General features: G+C 37.7%; 1 protein-coding gene and 1 pseudogene across 5 annotated transcripts in view; both read right to left on the bottom strand.

Moving 5' to 3' along the window:
• The window catches only part of LOC122892541 (ankyrin repeat domain-containing protein 26-like), a 149,098-nt gene that overhangs the window by 111,038 nt on the left and 16,832 nt on the right, over positions 1 to 21,228 (bottom strand). For 4 of the 5 annotated variants that reach the window (XR_006381420.1, XM_044229183.1, XM_044229184.1 and 1 more), the window contains 10 exons: positions 18,092 to 18,128; positions 15,803 to 15,878; positions 13,484 to 13,541; positions 13,177 to 13,373; positions 7,857 to 7,980; positions 7,491 to 7,549; positions 5,293 to 5,386; positions 3,046 to 3,144; positions 2,403 to 2,431; positions 2,236 to 2,308 (listed from right to left, as the gene is read on the bottom strand). Coding sequence is in view for 4 of the 5 variants with exons in the window: in XM_044229183.1 (XP_044085118.1) it covers positions 2,236 to 2,308; positions 2,403 to 2,431; positions 3,046 to 3,144; positions 5,293 to 5,386; positions 7,491 to 7,549; positions 7,857 to 7,980; positions 13,177 to 13,373; positions 13,484 to 13,541; positions 15,803 to 15,878; positions 18,092 to 18,128 (846 nt within the window). In the remaining variant the exon portion in view is untranslated. Of the gene's footprint in view, positions 1 to 2,232; positions 2,309 to 2,402; positions 2,432 to 3,045; positions 3,145 to 5,292; positions 5,387 to 7,490; positions 7,550 to 7,856; positions 7,981 to 13,176; positions 13,374 to 13,483; positions 13,542 to 15,802; positions 15,879 to 18,091; positions 18,129 to 21,228 lie in introns of those variants that run through there. The other variant, XM_044229187.1, reaches the window with a different exon arrangement.
• LOC122892542 lies at positions 16,283 to 17,777 on the bottom strand (annotated as a pseudogene).

Below are 21,228 nucleotides of genomic sequence, written 5' to 3'. Positions count from 1 at the left end.
AAAAAAAGGGAGACATAGATTCTGTATCTCATTTGAATAATGAATACCGATGTAACCTGTATCTTTGATGTCCAATAGACACGAGGAGGATGAACATGTGGCTAAGACTGACCCCATGTCTAGCACTCCATCTGCTTTCAGTATTCTTTGTGGAGCAGCTGTGATTTAATCTGCTCTAGTGCAAATACCCTCACGCCATCACAAGTGAATTCTCTTGAGTTTCCTCCACAACTCCAAAATTTACCAGCTAAGGTGCCTTTCCCTTTTCCTTCATTCCCTTCACTATGCCCCTTCAAAAAGTAATTTCTGGGAGCGCCCGGATGGAATAGTGGATTGAGCATACGGCTCTTGATTTCGACTCAGGTCATGAGGGCAAGGGTCCTCAGACTGAACCATGCATTGAGCTCCAGGCTCAGAAGTGAGCCTGTTTGAGCAATCTCTCCCCTTTTGCCTTTGCCCCTCCCCCTGATCATTCTCTGTCTCTCTCATTCTGGCTCCCTAAAACAATTAAAGAAAATAAATCCTAATAAAAGACTTATTTGTGGATCTATGGTCTTGATTGCTCTGCATGTACACCCTTTTTATTAGGGATTATCCCCACCACTTCTTTCCTCTTTATTTAGCACTAGTTTCTTACATCTATAACCTCTCTTTCTGCATCTCCATGCTCCCCTCTAGCTAAAAACATGCTCACAAATAAAACAAAATAATGTTTTCCTTGATCCTATGGTGTCTTGAAGTATCCAATGGCCTTTCCAGATGTCTCTATGTGGAAGTCTACACCCTTGCTACGGAGCACATGACCCAGGACCTTTGACATTCGCATCACCTGACAGGTCAGAATGCAGGATCCCAGACCTGCTGCTCATAATGTGCATTTTTTTTTATTTTTTTTTAAAGATTTTATTTCTTTCTTTGACAGAGAGAGATCACAAGTAGGCAGAGAGGCAGGCAGAGAGAGAGGGGGAAGCAGGGTCCCTGCTGAGCAGAGAGCCAGATACAGGGTTCAATCCCAGGATCCTGAGATCATGAGCGGAGCCTAAGACAGAGTCTTAATGCACTGAGCCACACACCATGTGTCCCTCACAATGCCCATTTTTAAGAAGGTCTCCGATGATTCAGTAAAAATGGAGAAATTCTGGTTCATACTGTGTCTGCTACCACATTCCTTTACCTTAACTTAACTCTCTAGAAGTAAGCCTCATGTTCGTCACTATCAATTCTTCAAAACTGGAAAAGTCTTAAAAGTCATAAACTTTCTTTTTTTTTTAATATTTTATTTATTTGTCAGAGAGAGAGAGGAGCGAGAGTGAGCACAGGCAGACAGAGAGGTAGGCAGAGGCAGAGGGAGAAGCAGGCTCCCTGCCGAGCAAGGAGCCCGATGTGGGACTCGATCCCAGGACGCTGGGATCATGACCTGAGCTGAAGGCAGCTGCTTAACCAACTACGCCACCCAGGCGTCCAAAAGTCATAAACTTTCTAATGGACTTTAAATCACAGCTAAAGCTTCCTTGATTCCCCCGAACTGACCCTGCTCTCTTTTTCCTTCCAGTTCTCTTACTTTGCACTCAATGATACTACTTAGGAAGTTCCACCATTTTATAAGCCATTAAGACACACACACTTATTGCTGACTAGGACATAGCTCTGCATAATCTGCCATGTCAGTCCTTAATGTCTTCCCAACCGTGAGGAAGAGGGGGAAAATTTTGGTACACTACTCTGACAGGTTTTGGTACTGAAAACTCACTTGATATTATTCCAGCATTTCAAATAATCTGCTCCTCCTTTTAAAAGAATTCAGTTAGGGGCACCTGGGTGGCTCAGTGGGTTAAGCCACTGCCTTCGGCTCGGGTCATGATCTCGGGGTCCTGGGATCGAGCCTCACATCAGGCTCTCTGCTCAGCAGGGAGCCTGCTTCCCCCTCTTTCTCTGCCTGCCTTTCTGCCTACTTGTGATCTTTCTCTCTGTCAAACAAATAAATAAAATCTTTAAAAAAATAAATAAATAAAAGAATTCGGCTAAAGCTTACATTTTTCAAAAGCTCTTTTTCTTAGGCTTGTGAATATCTTTTGTTCTAACATGGATATCAGCAATAACATTGACCTTATTTATGTCCAATCCTTCACTTAAACTTGGCCAAAAAAATAATAATAATTCAGAAGAAGAAGACTGTGAGCATTTCAAATATTTAAATGTACTTCTTTCCATTGTTAGATTTCTATTTTAAAAAACCTGATTTGGATGTTTGTTTTTCCTCCATTTCTCCTCCTTTCTTAGGAACAGAAACTTTCTCCTCAACAGTAGGCTGAAAAGGTATTGAAACAATATGATTAGTACTTAGTAAAGTACATATCATACAATCTGTAGTTAAAAATTCTAAATAAAACTATAAGTTTTACCTTCAAGAAAGAATATTTTTCCGGAGAGTCTAAAATGCAAAAGGGACATATAGTTAATTATGTGTACATATGAAAGCCAACTAAATATTCATGCAGTTAGTACTAAGATGAATCTTCATGCCTGGCCGTGATTACATTAGGTTTTCATTTTCTGTTTCTAGAGATAGGAAGGTGGCTTAGGACAGTGACAAGACAGAAATATGAACCCATTATAAGTACTGAACAAAAATACAAAATATATGCTCAAAAGAACATGCAGTTAGTATTTCAAAAGTCAGATGATGTTTCAAAGGAGCATAACTAATGGAGAAGACTGCACGTATAGCAATGTGAACATGCTGACTGATGGGGAGAAAAGCAACTTTTAATGAGAGGAATAAATCGTGACCCTGAGTGGACAAACATGAAAGCCAATGATAGAATGCAACACCACATCCTTAATGCAGTACAGAAGAATCCTTTTTACCATTATACTACAAGATTTAACCATGTTCTTCCATTTGTCCTGTAATTTAGGCAGTCCACGTTTGTAATGATAGCTCAACTAAATGAATAATTTTCATCAGAGAAACATTATGAATTGATTGGCTTGGATATACACTTGTAGGATAATGGTTAATAAAAGTACTCATTTTGTCCATACCCATGTGGGCTACTGGTATGCCTACATTTCTTGTATCCTCTAGTTTAGCCATCTTAAAGTTTCTTGATCCACTCATGCAAGAAGGTATATAAAACACATCTAAGAAATAATGTACAGTAAGCTTTCAATATGGAAATATGACTATCAAAATGGAAGAATTCTATTTAATTGCCTCAGAATACTTAGACACTGAAAATCTTTTGTATTTCAGAATCAGTATCATACTTACTGATACTAACAATTTTAGCATGTAGGGAACCAACCCTATGATTACTTTTGTTTCCAAAAGTAGTAAGATTTGGTAAACAATGTCAGTTTTTAAATGGTTTTTGGAATCAGCAATAGTACCAATAAATTACCTATGTTAAAAAATAAATAAAAAGCTATAGCTTCCGTATCTCATTTAAATAATGAATAACGATCTAACATATCTCTTTGATGTCCAGTAGACCTGAGGAAGATGAATACATGGCTATGATTTACCTCATGTCTAGCACTCCATCTGCTTTCAGTATTCTTTGTGGTGCTGCTGTGATTTAATCTGTTCTAGTGCAAAAACCCTCAGGCCATCTCAAGTGAATTCTCTTGAGTTTCCTCCTCAACTCCAAAACTTCTCGGCTAATGTGCCTTTCTTTTTTCCCTCATTCCCGTCACTATCCTTCTTCTTCGTAAGTAATTTCTGGGGGCGCCTGGCTGGAGCAGTGGATTGGCCATCCGGCTGTTGATTTTGGCTCACGCCATTATGGCATGGTCCTGGGATTGAGCCCCGCATTGGGGCTCTGGGCTCAGAAGTGAGTCTGTTTGAGGCATCTCTCTCCCTCTGCCTTTGCCCGTCCCCCTAATCACTCACTGTCTCTCTCATTCTCTCTCCATAAAATAAAGAAAGAAATCCTTAAAACAGAGTTATTTCTGGATCTATAGTCTTGATTGTTCTGCTTTTACTCCCCTTTTATTAGTGTTTATCTTCACCACTTCTTTCCTGTTTATTTAGCACTAGTATCTCACATCTATAACCTCTCTTTTGCATCTCCTCGCTCCCCTCTAGCTAAAAACATGCTCACAAATAAAAACAAAATAATGCTTTTCCTTGATCTCGTGGTGTCCTGAACTATCCAGTGGCGCTTCCAGATTTCTCTATAGAAATCCCTTGCTTCAGAGCACATGACACAGGGACCACAGACATTGGCATCACCTGAGAGGTCAGAATGCAGAATCCCAGACCTGCTGCTCACAACCTGCATTTTTAGCAATGTCTCCAATGATTTACTAAAGTTGGAGAAATTCTAGTCCATACTGCGTCTGCTACCACATTCTTTTACCTTAACTTAACCCTCTAGAAGCAAGCCTCACGTTCATCACTATCAATTCTTCAAAACTGGAAATGTCTTAAAAGTCGTAAGCTTTCTAATGGACTTTTTATCATGGCTAAAGTTTCCTTGATTTCCCCCGAACTGACCCTCCTCCCTTCTTCCTTCCAATACTCTTACTTTGCACTCAATGATACTATTTATGAAGTACCACCATTGTTACACCATTAAGATACACACACTTATTGGTGACTAGAACATAGCTCTGCATCATCAACCAGGGCAGTCCTGAATGTCTTCCCAACCATGAGGAAAGCAGTAAGAGCAGGAAACTTTTGGTATCCTACTCTGACAGGTTTTGGTACTGGAAGATCACCTGATATTATTCCTGCATTTCAAATAGTCTGCTCCTCATTTAAAATAATTATTTTGCTGGCGTTATGGACATTGGGGAGGGTATATGATACAGGGAGTGCTATGCAGTGTGCAAACCTGGAGATTCACAGACTTGTACCTCTGCAGCTAATAATACATTATATGTTAATAAAAAAAAATTTTTTAAAGAAAATTAAAAAAATAAAAAAATAAAGAGCCGTTTTTATTTTACCACCTTCCACTCTAAGAGCTGCTTATTATCCTTCATTTACTCCCTGTATTCTTGACTTTCTCATCAGTCACTCTGTTGATCCTTTCCACTTATTTCCTGATGTTCCTTTGGTCTTAGAATATCTTGAAATGGAACCACTAATTTAGCTCCTCTGTGGCACCCTAAGTTTCACCTGTTACTGACACCAGATAAGACTTCAACTTATCTCCTTTTCAATCTTTCTCCTCTCTATCTATTCAATAGGTGATTTTCTTCAGATATTTAAATATATCAGTATTCCCATTGTACATCAATATTTTATCAAGTGACTTTCTAATAAAATACAATTCTTACCTTCTACTTGTTCATTTAATGGACTTGTCCCTTTCTGATCTGCATTTCCAGATAAATGATCAATATATTTCTCTGGAAGACTCTCAGAATTACTCTGTTAAAATGGACAACAACAAAAATGAGTTATATAAAGATTTCCTAATCCTTTTCTAAGAAAATATCTGAATTTCCTACTTCAATACTAATCACACTTACAAATAAGAAAAACATGTACTAAAAACTGAAACATTTAAACACCTCATATATGCTTTCTAAATTAAGTGTAATGTTTAACCTTCATTTGGCCACTGACTGTAAACTGAACATCAAATGCCAGAGTAAATATTTTCTTGGATAGAACACTGACTTATATGTACATTTCAACAGGAACTAACAAAACACCTAACTCTCCTTTGCATTCCCCACCAAAATAAAAGGATATTAAAAATATGTACTTAAAAAAATTCTTTAGTAAGTATATTTGCTACAAATTTAAACTGTTCCTAACAGCAGAACCTTTTTCCATGTTAAAATAGGACACTTGACATAAGAAACCTTGGAGTAGATCATGTTGAGTATAAAGAATACAGTGTGGTAACTGCTGCTTCATTTGGATAAACAAAGGCTTGGAAACTTTATTGACAGGATAATGGTTAAATGCAATGGCAAAGTAAGAAGAAAAACTTTTCTTGAAATTATGTTTAAATAATAGCAAAAAGTTTTAGATGTAGGTATGAAACTCTCCAAAAAGTATAATAAGCTTTCATAAGGGAATAATAAAAACATTTATTTATTAATTACCTAAAAGGTACCAGGCACTATTGTACTATGCCCATTTTCTTTTCTACAAACAATAATACCAATGATTATGACAATGGGGTGGATCTTCCTGCTTCCTGGTCATTCCAAGACATTAGAGTGAAATGATGAACAGATGTGATCCACGGTTCTGTCTATCTAGAGTGTCTAGAAGGTCTCCAAGACCTTCACACAACTGGTCCTTCTCATCCTTTACTTGGCAGCTCTTGCCACACTCAGAGAGATTATTTCTGACCAACAAAATTCCATACGCATTCTCATCCCCATCCTAACTGCAAACTCCCCCACTGTTCCCTAACCTAACATTCCCATTTTCTTTATATGAACCACTAACAGTGACTTACAGTGGGTTGTTGTTTCCTCATTTTTCTGCTTCAAACACTATAGCCTAACCCCTCAACTTGTACAGCCTGGTACATAGCTGGAATTCAATAACAAAAGCATTTAAGGTCAAAACACTTAAAATAATCTCACTGAGGGGGCGCCTACATGGCTCAGTCAGTTAAGCAACTGACTGTTGATTTCAGTTCAGTTCATGATCTCTGGGTTGGGAGATTAAGCCCCATGTTGGGCTCCATGCTGAGCACGAAGCCTACTTGGGAATCTTTCTGTCCCTCTTCTTCTGCCCCTCCCCAGCCGCTCACATGCTCTCTCTTTCTTCTTCTCTAAAAAATAACAACAACAAGCTCACTGAGAAGGTCTCAAGTACCAAGTCACTATACTAGGTATCGACCCTCGCACAATGCAAGGGTTAAGGGCATTAATAGCCGTGCAGTCCAATCTCCACATATAACTTTGGATTCCCCAAAAACTTTACTCATCTCCTATTGAACTTCCTACTTCAAAAGCAATTAGACTTAAAAATAGCAAAAGTGTATAATAAAAAACCATACATATACATATGCATATACATACATACAGATAGATAGATAGATAGATAGACAGATAGACAGATACACTTTCAAGTCCCAGGCATCATCTTTTCCAATTCCAACTTGTGAAAAACTAAAATCCAAACTCTTTCTAGATCTCATTAGGAGTTCTGCACATCCATATACACCACAGAATCATATATCTGGCCATAAGCTGGCCTGCAGTAATTCTTTGGTTATTTAGATAACTTAATTTCAAAACAAAAACTAATTCCTTATCACTTCTAAGCCTCTGTTTTCTGCAATAATACTACACAGCTTTCATTAGGTTAAGTTTGTAAATTAATAGAACTGTATTATGCTGGATTATTATATTTAGCACATAAATATTTTATCAATTACAGGTAAAAAGTATAAGGAAATAGTTTTCATGGACAAATCCAGAGATGAGAGAGTAAAGTCTAAGCATCCCTTTTACGTTCTAAAATCATTCCTTGCTTTTATTTTAAAATAATAATAAAGCGGTACCTCAGAATCCCAAGGTGATTCTTCATTTTGTTCCGCGAATCCTAATGCTGACAGCATAACTATAAAATAGTCACAGATACACAGATATATAAAATATAGTCACACGTATTATGAATTTTAAACGTATATACAAGTCTATCCCCCCTTCATGAATACTTCAATAAAATAAAAGTAAAAGCAGTAAAGATTTTCAGAGGTTGAAGAATTTTCAGGAAGAAAAAGCTGGTATACTTAAAAAGAAAGACAGCAAAAAGAAAACAAAAAATATCTTAATGAAATGGGGAACATAACTGGATCTACATACTGTGATTTTTTTTATACTAGCATTTAAGCCTAAAAAAAATGCAGAGAAGATCACTAACTTACCATGTCTATCATTTTTATCTGCCCTGTCAGCAGAAGTCAAACAGTCATTAGCTGTTTGTGCTTGTGGAACACTTTCAGTGATACCATCATCCTTTGTTCCAATCGCCGGCCGCTCCTCTCCTTCCTATAAAAACAACACAAAACAAAAACCCGACTTCAGAAAACATCACATCAATTCACGTGCTCACCCACTCACTCAGAAAGACAAATGCATCCATTAAGTCATAGGCACTATCCTGGGAGAAGCTGGAAATATAAATAAAAGAGACTGCCATGTATACTAGTAGGGGTAGAGATGGACAAAAACAAGAACAGAAGTGTATCATTTACTAGTTCTACAGGTGAAGTGAATAAAGCACAGTGAAGGCACAAAGGGGAATACAGTTGTATATGGGAAGCTCAGGAAACGCTGCAAAGGTAGGGCTGTATCTTGAGAGAGAGACTACACAAAGACAGTGTGAAGGGCATTCTAGAAAAGGTAGAATGAGCAAAAGGATGACATATGGAATAACAGAGTAAGTGATGATAACTACAGAAGGTGGCAAAACTGGAACACAATTTTGGGGAGTGGGATAGAGAGACAGAATTGGAAAACTAGGACTGAAACAAAAAAGGCAAGTGTGATGCTGGAATATGAACTTTCTCCTTCAGGTAATGGGCATCCACTAAAGAAGCAGAGGAGTTACCTCACCACAAATATATTCTAGAAAGGTCACTCTGACAGCAATGTAGAGATGAACATAAAGGAACCCAAGGGGCACCTGGGTGGCTCAGTGGGTTAAAGCCTCTGCCTTTGGCTCAGGGATCATCAGGTCATGATCCCTGATGTGGGTGATCGAGCCCCGCATCAGGCTTTCTGCTCAGCGAGGAGCCTGCTTTCTCCTCTCCTCTCTGCCTACTTGTGATATGTCTGTCAAGTAAATAAATAAAATCTTTGAATTAAAAAAAAAAGGAACCCAAACCAGAAGAGGATTTCAAAATTATAGGTGAGAGAGGGAATTATATTAAGATATGAAAAATGGGAAACAGGTACAAAATAGTGAATGGAGAGAGTGACTGAATGTGGTGATTTTTTTTTTTTGCTTTTTAATATTTTTTAAAGGTTTTATATTTATTTGTCAGAGAGAGAGCACAAGCAGGAAGAGCAGCAGGCAGAGAGAGAAGCAGACTCCTCGCTGAGCAAGGAGCCCAACGAGGGACTCAAGCCCAGAACCCTGGGATCCTGACCCGAGCTGAAGGCAGACGCTTAACCGACTGAGCCACCCAGGTGCCCCTTTTTCTAATTTAAGTTCAATTAATTAACATATAATGTATTATTGGCTTCAGAGGTAGAGATGTGATGATTTTTTTCTAAAAGATTTAATTTATTTATATTTATAAGGAGAGGGTGTGCATGCAGGTGGAGGGGCAGAGGAAGAGGAAGAGAGAGAATCCTCAAGTAGACTCCCTACTCAGTATGGGGCCCGACCAGGGGCTTCATACCAGGACCCTGAGATCATGACCTGAGCAACACCAACAGTCAGATGCTTAACCGAGCAAGCCACCGAAGTGCCCCTGGAGGTAGTAATTTCAGGGAAGTTTGGAGTCCAGGATTTTTCCTACTTCAGTGTTTCAGTGGTGCTATCTACTAGGATGGGGAAAACAAATGACAGAGCAGATTACAAAAAGTCAGGGAAGAAGAAAGGGTCAGAAACAATGTCTTCAATCTGGGACATACCAAATTTGAAGCATTCTGGAGACTTTTTTTTTTTAAGATTTTATTTATTTGTCAGAGACAGAGAGTACAAGTAGAGGGAGGAGCAGGCAGAGAGAGAAGCAGGCTCCCCGCTGAACAAGAATCCCAATGCAGGACTCAATCCCAGCATCCTAGGATCACAACTTAAACCAAAGATAGATGCTTAACTGACTGAGCCACCCAGACATCCCGAAGCACCCAGAAGACTTATGAAGAAAGTTCTAGACAAATACATTTGGAGTAGGAAAAATGACATTACTCATGATGTTAAAAAGATAAATATTGGGTGCCTGGGTGGCTCAGTGGGTTGAGCCTCTGCCTTCAGCTCAGGTCTTGATTTCAGGGTCCTAGGATCGAGCCCCGCATCGGGCTCTCTGCTCAGTGGGGAGCCTGTGGGAATCCCCCTCTCTCTCTGCCTGCCTCTCTGCCTCCTTGTGATCTCTCTCTGTCAAATAAAAACATAAAAATCTTTTTAAAAAAAGCTAAATAGATATACTAAATATAGATATACTCAAATATACCAACCTGATATAACTAAACAATGTAAACCTACACAGAACTCTTGAAATTTTCAGAACAAAAATAAAAGCAGGGGGGAGGGGGAACCATGGGATTCAATATCTCAATTACATACTTCAACATTAGTTTCAACGATAGAAAATATATTTTTATTAATGTAGGCAAGTTAATTGGTTAAGCATCTGACCCTTGATTTCGGCTCTGGTGACGATCTCAGGTTTGTGAGACTGAGTCCCATATCACGCTCCTGCTCAGCAGGCAGTCTGCTTCTTTCCCTCTCTCTTCCTCTCCCTCTGTCCCTCCTTCCCCCCAACTCTCTCTCTCCCTTGCTCTGAAATAAATAAATCTTTAGAAAAAATATATACATAAGCAAGATTCATTTCTGTAATGAATACCATTTTTAAGATTAATAAATATTTAGAGGCGCCTCGGTGGCTGAGTGGGTTAAGCCTCTGCCTTCGGCTCAGTTCATGATCCCAGGGTCCTGGGATTGAGCCCAGCATCGGGCTCTCTGCTCAGCAGGGAGCCTGCCTCCACCTCTCTCTCTGCCTGCCTCTCTGCCTACTTGTGTTCTCTGTCAAATAAATAAATAAAATCTTTTAAAAAAAAAGATTTAACGGCAAAACACCAAGATTTTTGTAAGAATACTCATTTTTAAAAATTGATCTTATAAGATTTCTATTATATAAGAGAAATATGGGATTTTAAAATTCTGAGGCATTTTTAAGTACTACTATGATATATGAGAAAAATATAAAACTCTATTTTAAAATTCCACTGTGAACAGCATATTTCACCAGTAGGTAGTGACCAAAGAAACTAGTATTAAAAAATAATCATGATCATCCAAGTTGAAGGTTTGAAAGTCTCCAAATACATGTGTCATTATCAAGCAGGACCCAATATTCACATGAGGAAAGAAGAAAGAGACATAAAAAAATAAATAAATAAACAAATAAACAAATAAATAAATAAATAAATAAAATCACCAGTATTTCTGAATTTCAGATATGAAAGAATTCACGTATTAAATTTAACAACTATGGGAGCTCCTGGCTGGCTCAGTGGGAAGAGAGTGTGACTCTTGATCTCAGGGTTGTGAGTTCAAGCCCCATGCTGGGTATAGAGATTACTTAAAATTTTTTAAATTTAAAAAGAACCCCCCAGGGGCGCCTGGGTGGCTCAGTGGGTTAAGCTGCTGCCTTCAGCTCGGGTCATGATCTCAGGGTCCTGGGATCGAGTCCCGCATCGGGCTCTCTGCTCAGCAGGGAGCCTGCTTCCCTCTCTCTCTCTCTGCCTGCCTCTCCGTCTACTTGTGATTTCTCTCTGTCAAATAAATAAATAAAATCTTTAAAAAAAAAAAAAAAAAGAACCCCCCCAAAACTAATAGCTATGAATACTAAAGTTTCCTGATAATATAAAATGTATCCACTGTTGGAGATATTTGAAAAAGTAAAAATCATCTTCCAGAAATAATTCTGTAAACTCTGTTAGCAACCTTTCCTTCCTTATGATTCTATAATGACAACTAGTTCATATTAGGAAAAAAACTATAAATTGTGAGTTCATTCATTTGATGTGTGTGTATGTGTCTATTGCAGATACAATTAAAAATAAATCAGAATCAAAAAACAAGATATTAGGGGCACCTGGGTGGCTTAGTGGGTTAAAGCCTATGCCTTCAGCTAAGCTCATGATCCCAGGGTCCTGGGATCGAGCCCCACATCAGACTCTCTGCTGAGCAGGAAGCCTGCTTCCCCCCACTCCTCTCTCTGCCTGTCTCTCTGCCTACTTGTGATCTCTGTCTGTCAAATAAATAAATAAAATCTTAAAAAAAAAAATTTATATTTTTTCTTTAAGAGTGTTGCAGCTTAAAATTTATTTCATTCAATGGATAAAGATTAAGAACCTCACTTACATAGTCATAAATTTCAGCTTTAAGTAATGAAAAGACTAAGTAAGGTATTTACTTATCTCCTCTCTTTATTCTCAAAAAGATCTAAAACTTTCCAAGATTATACCGCACAGTAAATAAATTAGAAACCACAAGAAAGAGCACCTGGTTGGCTCAGTGGGTTAAGCATCTGCCTTCAGCTCAGGTCATGATCCCAGGGTCATGGGATCAAGTCCTGCATCAGACTCTGTACTCAGTAGAGAGTCTGCTTCTCCACTGCCCCTCCCCCTGCTCTTACACTCTCTCTCACACACACAGAAAAATAAATAAAATCTTTAAAAAAAAAAAAACAAGAAAGATAATGGCCAAAATTCAAAATTCATAATAAATCTGATTAAGGCCTAAAACAGATTTCACTTTGCATTATCTATAAACACAGGTTTTGCTAAATTAAATATACAATATCACACTTCATCAACTTAAAAGTAAGAATAAAATTTTCTTCCACTTCTTCATAGAAATAAGCTGTAAGTCATTCAGAGGAGTGAGCATTTTTTTTATTACCTGACTTCATTTTCTTTATTTGCACTTAAAATAATTTCTACCATATTTTATAATGTAAAGTATCTGCTCTCCCGTAGCCCCACAACTGCTATTGTGTTTTTATAATAATCTCTCTCAACTCTGCAAGCTTTACATTCATTTAGACCTTCTTAAATAAATTATTTCCCTTCACCTCCTCTCTCATCTTCACATTCCATCTATAGCTGTTCTTTCCAGTTGCTCTGTTAATTCTTTCCTTCCATAAGGGCATACCTAAGAACTGTTCACTCCCACCAACCTTTATAAATCTCAATCCAATTACCTCTCTACCATTATGACACTGTTTTCTCTTATGATCTTGAGGACTTCCATTTCTTCCTAAGATTCTTTTCATTAGTAAGATCAAGAGGGGGCACTTTTGTGGCTCAGTGGGTTAAAGCCTCTGCCTTCGGCTCAGGTCATGATCCCAGGGTCCTGGGGAGCCTGCTTCCTCCTCTCACTCTGCCTACTTGTGATCTCTGTCTGTCAAATAAATAAATAAACAAAATCTTAAAAAAAAAAAAAAAAGAAAGCTCAAGAGGATGAAATATGAAAAAACATAGGGAAAAATTTAAAATGAAACAACTTACCTTTGTAAGACCAAGACCTAACAATGTGAAAGGAGGTTTTAGAATAGAATCAGGTGATGGCAAAGCAGGAGAAGAGTCACAGACGTCAACAGATGGTTTGGAAGGAACGCCAAACGTATCTTCACATTTGTTATCAGAATTATCATCCTCAAATAAAGTTTTATCTCGCGGTGATACAAGGCCAAGTTCTGTTTCCACTTAGTAAAAAACAAAATAAAGAGTATATGAAAATATCTGTAATTTCGAGTTACTAACACAAGAATGGACAAAAATCAGTACATAACACAAAAGTCTTCAAACAGCTTACAGTTCTTGAAACGCTGAGAAACATTCATTAGTTTTCTTAAGTTTGGTTTTGAGGTATTCTGGAAAAAAAATTAATAGTATTAAGGATTACAAATAACACATTTGGTAAAATAATTAAAATATTCACCATTGTCAAATGAGCACCATTACACAAAGAACATGGGTTTTGGAATCATTAGATTCAAATCTCAGTTCTGCCATTTACTAGCCTACATTTTCTCATGGGGTGAGGATTATGAGAGATGTTTGTGTTCCAAAATTCACTGTTTATGCACCACACCCAGTGCTCCATTCAATTCGTGCCCTCCTTAATACCCACCACCAGGCTCAACCAACCTCCCACGCCCCCGCCCCCCTCAAAACCCTCAGATTGTTTTTCAGAGTCCATAGTCTCTCATGGTTCTCCCCTTCCAATTTCTCTCAACTCCCTTCTCCTCTCCATCTCCCTATGTCCTCCATGTTATTTCTTATGCTCCACAAGTAAGTGAAACCATATGATAATTGACTCTCTCTGCTTGATTTATTTCACACAGCATAATCTCCTCCAGTCCCGTCCATGTTGATACAAAAGTTGGGTTCTCATCCTTTCTGATGGAGGCATAATACTCCATAATGTATATGGACCACATCTTCTTTATCCATTCCGCTGAACGGCATCCTGGTTCTTTCCACAGTTTGTCGACTGTGGCCATTGCTGCTATGAACGTTGGGGTACAGATGGCCCTTCTTTTCACTACATCCTTATCTTTGGGGTAAATACCCAGTAGTGCAACTGCAGGGTCATAGGGTAGCACAGTTTTCCAAGTGGCTGCACCAACTTGCATTCCCACCAACACTGTAAGAAGGTTCCCCTTTCTCCACATCTTCTCCAACACTTGTTGTTTACTGTCTTGTTGATTTTGGCCATTCTAACTGGTCTAAGGTGGTATCTCAATGTGTTTTTGCTTTGAATCTCTCTGATGGCTAATGATGATGAACACATGGAACTGGCACAAAAACAGACACATAGACCAGTGGAACAGAATAGAGTCCATATATGGACCCTCAACTCTATGGTCAAATAAACAAAGCAGGAAAAAAAATACAGGAGAAAAAAGACAGTCTCTCTATCTAAAATTCTAAGCTCACAGCTAAAGGATAGTTAGAAATATATTGTAACCCTCTTTCTTATTTATTTATTTCCTCAACATAATTCATTTGTACTTATAAATCCTAAACATGAAAAGGGAATATAAATTTTTAAATTATGTATTTCAAAAAAATTTATATTTAATTATGACATATTATGCAAATTACATTACTTATAACATTCCATTATACAGAATTCCATCTGTCTGCTCATTAATTCACATTCAAAAAATATTAAAATTGCTTCTTCAAGCAAGGTTTTATTCTAGGTGTTCCAGGAGATGCACAATTATGTTTCCTAACATCCAATAGCTTAAATGATGCGGGAGCTTTAACATGAATATTTAAATAAATATAAAGTGACTAGAATTTTGAATCTTAGAATCTGATACAAAGATTATGAGTAGATATTTTTAAAAAACTGTAATATAAAAGATTTCTGAAATTAGACATTTTACCATATGGGTATGAAAAGCCTCTGCTTCTACTGTTAATTATTATTTTAGGCAAAACATGTATTCTTCACTTAGATAAAGAGTTTTAACTATACGCTTTATGGAATTATTTTGAAAACACAGTAGAATGCCTTTGCAATATAAATTTTGAGAGGCAATTTAAATTTCTAAATTTCCACAATTTCCTATCTTATTTTGGTCTAAATGTAGAACAAGGGATAGAAATAGCGAAAAAAAAAACTTCTTTCATAAAACTGTATGCTACCAAAATAAAAAATGTCCAAGAAAAAACAATCTGTAATAAATAACTGGGTCCACTAAAGATTCATTTAGGCATGAGTATTATAAAAGTCATGTTAGAAGAAAAGAAAGAGAGAGATAAAGAGAAAAAGAGAAAGGAAAAGAAAAGAAAGAAAAGTCATGATAAGATAATTTAAAACTCACAGTAAGAATCCTTATCCTTGACCAAATGTCATGTTTCCTCCATCATGGAAAAGCTTTTCCCAATATACTTTCCCCGTCATTATATATTTCCAGCCCATTTTTTCTACCTTTGATATTTAACAGAGTTAAAAAAAATTCAACTTGTCATATTTCTATAAAATGGTTGTTTCTGACCAACTTTCCACTTCAAACATAAAATGATGATAGGCAGGCCACTGCTAAATTTTAAGAGTAAATAATACACAAAACTACGTTCAGAGCAGAAAAATTAATTTCACAAGAGAGTACATTACCTTCATATTCAAACTTAAGTCTTCATCATCTGATGTAGGCCATGAAGCATTATCATCACCAGGTTTAACGGAAATACTTTAGAGCAAAAATATACAACAAAAACAAGTTAATGAAAAAGAAAAATCAAGTGAAAGGTCATCTATTTATTTATTGAATGAAGTTTCTTGATGTAATTGAACTTTGGCCTCTGTTTTTATTATTAAGTTTTTATTTTAATTCCAGTATCATTAACACACAGTGCTGCATTATTTCATATATACAATATAATGATTTGGTAATTCCATCACCAAGTGCTCATCACGACAAGTACATTCCTTAACCCTTAGCTCCTGTTTCACCTGTTCCCCCAGCCATCTCCCCTCTGGTAACCATCAACTTGTTCTCTATGGTTAAGAGTCAGATTCTTGGTTGTCTGTCTCTCGTTTTTTGTTGTTTTTTTCTTTTTTCTTTGCTCATTTCTATTGTTTCTTAAATTCTACATATGAGTGAAATCATATGGTATTTGTCTTTCTCTGACTTAACTCCACTTAGCATAATACTCTCTAGTTCCCTCTATTTCACTGCAAGTGGCAAAATTTCAGTCTGACAGTCAAATCATGGGTCTACTACTCATTTTTTTTTTATGTTAAAGGATTCCTTTATATTATGATACCCTCCTTAAACAGAAACACAATTCAAATATAAACACACTTGTAAAACTCTTATTCTCTTAATCAAACCTTTGTTGACAACCACACTCAGCTACTAGCAGCATTTGGATGCAAAGGTTTCACTTGTGCTAATCTGGACAAGCCAGGCAGAGACTCTGATTTGAAGACGTAACAGACACCCCTGCCAGTGGGCTCCTGCTGCTGTTGCTGCTGCTGCTGCTGCTGCTGCTTCCAGACAGCGCTGGTGGCATCTACTTAGGTTTTCTGCTTCCAGCTGAAGGTTTGCATATTTGTAATGGTTTCCGAATGGCCTCTTCACTGATAAAGCCTTTTTTGGTGAAGGCTGAGTTTCTGATTTCAGGGCAGCTGGAGCACAGTCTCTTGAAGTCACTTCCAAAGTGACTTTGGATCACGTTTGGATGTAGATTTCTTCTTTTTTTCAACTGGGGATTTCTACCTTCACTTCTTTCCTTTTAATTTCTTCCACTTTATTTTCTCCCAGAGTGAAGTTCGCATCATCATCTTCACTCTCCCTAAAATCAGACTCATCCTCAGACTCTCCACCAGTGGCTTGGTTCAGAGTCGTTAGCACTACCGCCATGACTGCCTTCTGAAAGACTCTTCCTCTGCTGTACCACAGCTTTTGATGCTGCTTTTCTTTTCCCTTGAGCACCGCACACATCATCTCCCTCGGTAAGCTTATCCCAATCTAAATCATCACTGGCTACACTGCAATTGGAGAGATGGATTAGTCATTGTCCCAATTTCGCTGCTGCCACATTTTTTGGTGCTTGTGTCTCGAGCCTCTCCCACATCAGTGGTGACCGCTGGAAGTTCCTTCACTGATAAAGCTAGCGCCACTTCTAAGTCTCGCTGGTAGAGTTCCTCACCTAAAGCCATCCTTTTTTAGGGGTTTTCTCTTGCAGTGGGATATCTTCTTTCTGGAGATTCTTCAGTTTCAGTTTCCTTGTTTCTAGTATTAACTCCTTTGGTGCTGTTCTGGGCTTCTTATTCAAAGGTGTGGTTGCAGGGCGCCTGGGTGGCTCAGTGGGTTAAGCCGCTGCCTTCGGCCCAGGTCATGATCTCAGGGTCCTGGGATCGAGTCCCGCATCGGGCTCTCTGCTCAGCAGGGAGCCTGCTTCCTCCTCTCTCTCTCTGCCTGCCTCTCTGCCTACTTGTAATCTCTCTCTGTCAAATGAATGAATAAAATCTTTAAAAAAAAAAAAAAAAAAGGTGTGGTTGCAGAAACAAAGTCATCATCGCTGCCAGAATTTTCAAACTGTGAGTAACTGACTACTTTCTTATGCCTCAAGGGGGGCACCATGGCCCCCTCTAAGACCAAAAATTCACAGCGTTCAAGCCTTGTTACCAGCAGTGGCAGTTTCTGGGTCTGCTACTCTTTAACTATAGGTTCATAGGTCAATTAATCAACATTGCTGAACCACAGAAGACTAATTCATAAAAAAAAGGCTGTAACAGAACATCTACTTTGTGATGCTATTGTAATGACTATATAAGTAAAGTAAATGTCAAGCATATAATATAGTGCCTAGCACACAGTAGAACTCTCAACAAATGCTTTGCTCTGCATTCCCTTGTTAACACAGAATTTGTAAAAAAAAAAAAAAAAAATCCTACCTGCTTAAAGAGTCTTCTTCAAAAGTCTTATTCATCACTAAAGAAAAAAGCAAAGTACATTTTAAATCAACAACAGAAAAATACAGAATATTCAAAGTGTAAGACTGATGTGTTAAAAAGTATTCTTCGGGACCATACCTGGCAACCACACTGGAGTGAATATTAATTATACTATTGGTAGGCAGTTAACTCGCTAAGAAATCTTACTTTCTCCTCTACATTTACCAAATGGAAGAAAAGAATGGTATCCATCAGAATTTGATACCTACAAGTGGATGTTTATAATGACCACAATTTTAACCAAACCCTTGAGACTGACAGAAAATCGTGTCATTAGCACAATCATCATCATAGACTGACAATGTCAGGATTCTTCTAAATTCTTCAGGACTTTCACTATGAGGCGCAGTTAAAAGAGACTATACTTATTTTGCTGTAACACAACAGAACTTCTCCAGATCTCCAGCAGGGGCTGTTAAGTTTGGGGTGAAACACCTCATCACAAAGTTTGGTCTACAGCCACTCTACTTTGCAGCATGGCAAAACATAGCAAACAGACTCTCTCTGGCCTTATTTCCAATTGCAAGGTAAGTATGAAAGCTTTTAGTGATTTTGGTTCGATAAAGTATAACCTCTTGAGACAACCTACTTTCATTGCTGGAGAGTCTATCTGGATCTACCTCTTAGACCAGAATGGTACCAATGATTAGTGCTAGGTAGTAAGATATGATGTCATTGTTCTCAACCCTCCCCACTATGTGACAAACGTTTGTAAAAATCACACCTTTTCAGTCTATAAGGCATATGTTCAGATCCTACACTGATGAACATAACAAAGGACAAAGATTATCTTGAATCACTATATTCAATTACCTCAGAATTTTAATTTTTTAAAAATTCAAGAAGATATCCACTGTATGATTGCAACTATATGACATTCTGGTAAAAGTAAAACTTTTTAAGTTAGGGTTAAGGATTGCGGCAAAGGGAGGGATGAACAGGCACAGCACAGAGAACTTTTAAGGCACTGAAACTACTCTGTGGGATACCACATGATAGATACATGTCATCACACATTTGTTAAAACCCATAGAATGTACGACACCAAGAATGAACCCTGATGTAAATTATGGACTGTGGATGATAAAGATGAGTTAATATAAATATAACAATGTACCACTGTGGTTCAGGATGTTGACAACAAGGAAGGTCACACATGTAGAGGAACATGCGGTAAATGGAAACTCTCTGTACTTCCTGCTAATATTTTGTGATGAACTTGAAAATGCTGTAAAAAATAAGCCCTATTTAATGTGAAGGGGAAAAAAAGGTATCCATTGAGACTGCTAAGTGTTGGTACAAACCAAGTGATTTATCAAGTACTTATTACTTGATTTCCTTCTGGGAACCTGGAATTTTGATAGATGCTAGGGAGAAGATGCCTACATGATTATCACTTCTTCAGGCACTGAGTATCTATAAGATTCTTGTATTGGCAGACAACATCTCACATGAGTTGTCATGATTTGATGCTGGAGGAATTAAGCACACCCATAGGCAGAGGATTCTTAGAAGCCTGCACTTGGCTTCCTCTAGACTTCACTCCATGCACCTTTTCTCTGCTGATTTTGCTTTGTATCATTTCACCATAATAAACCGCAGGCATGCATACAAATATGCTGAGACGTGTGAGTTCTTCCAGTAAATAACCACATCTGGGTGTCATTTGGGGAGCCTCTAATACCAATGCATCATATGCAATTTTTATGATTAAGGTTGATGTTTTAAGACACGATTACGGTTAGAAGGTTATTTCACAGAACACCTTTCCTTGAATCTGTTTTTCTTAGGATTTGCCTGGGAGATTCCTGTATTTCTCTATCCATTTGAATAAAGGCATAAGAGGAATAGACGAAATAATGTCAGAAAATAATGTGAAACAAGCAACAATCTTATTTTAATTGGGAAAAAAAGAGAATTCTGATGATTACCAATATGTTCTACGGTATAAAAGTTCCTATAAAAAAACTGAAAGGACACATAAATTTTCTCCAACTAAATAGGGCTTAATTCAATTTTATTGTGGTTATGAATCAATAAGGTAACTGGGATAATTATAGAAAAATATGTAACTATTATATACAGTATAATAACAACTATTGATTATAGAGGTTTTTTGTTTCGACTCTTTTTCTTAATTTCCTATAGAATTAAAAACAGTTCACCTATTAAAAACAGCTGTTGACAAACTGGTCAAAAAGTCAGAAATACTACATTCAAAATGCAGGATGAGTTATCCACTCAACCCTGAAAATAGTGGATTTGATCATTAAAGATCAACAGCAACATGGGGGCTTAAGTGGGTAGGAGAAGAATCCATGAAACACGATGGGATAGGGAGGGAGACAAACCATAAGTGACTCTTAATCTCACGAAACAAACTGTGGGTTGCTGGGGGGAGGGGGTTGGGAGAAGGGGGGTAGGGTTATGGACATTGGGGAGGGTATGTGCTTTTGGGTAAATTGGAAGGCGAGATGAACCATGAGAGACTATGGACTCTGAAAAACAATCTGAGGGGTTTGAAGTGGCGGGGGGGTGGGAGGTTGGGGTACCAGGTGGTGGGTATTATAGAGGGCACGGCTTGCATGGAGCACTGGAAGTTGTGAAAAAATAATGAATACTGTTTTTCTGAAAATAAATAAATTGGAAAAAAAAAAGATCAACAGTACTCATTTGGGGGAAAATAAAGGGAGTTATCTTATATACATAGAGGGTTAAAAACTTGTCAATCTAATTGGCCACATATTCTTGTTAAGCCACAGTTTACCAATTTCTGAAAAAATATAAAAGCATGTCACATTAAAACTGTTAACAGGTAAAAATTTCTGACAATCCAGAAAATGCTTTCGATCTTGGCCAAACGTCATCACTAACTCTGTCACTGTAGTACAGTGACAGAAGTTTAGCATAAGAAACAACAAAATATGAAATACATTTTAGATGTGGTAGCCTGTTACAAGGAAATATACATATAGTAGAAATATGTTCCAATAGTGATTGATTCCAAGACAGTTTTCCTTAGCACTTTCTTTACAGATGAATTCAGAAAGGAGCGGTAAAAGTGGAGATATCAGAAG

Source organism: Neovison vison, chromosome 12 (assembly GCF_020171115.1).
Source record: "Neovison vison isolate M4711 chromosome 12, ASM_NN_V1, whole genome shotgun sequence".
NCBI classification, from domain to species: Eukaryota; Metazoa; Chordata; class Mammalia; order Carnivora; family Mustelidae; genus Neogale; species Neogale vison.
Note: the sequence above shows the minus strand (reverse complement) of the source record. Positions and strands in the feature narration are given on the sequence as shown.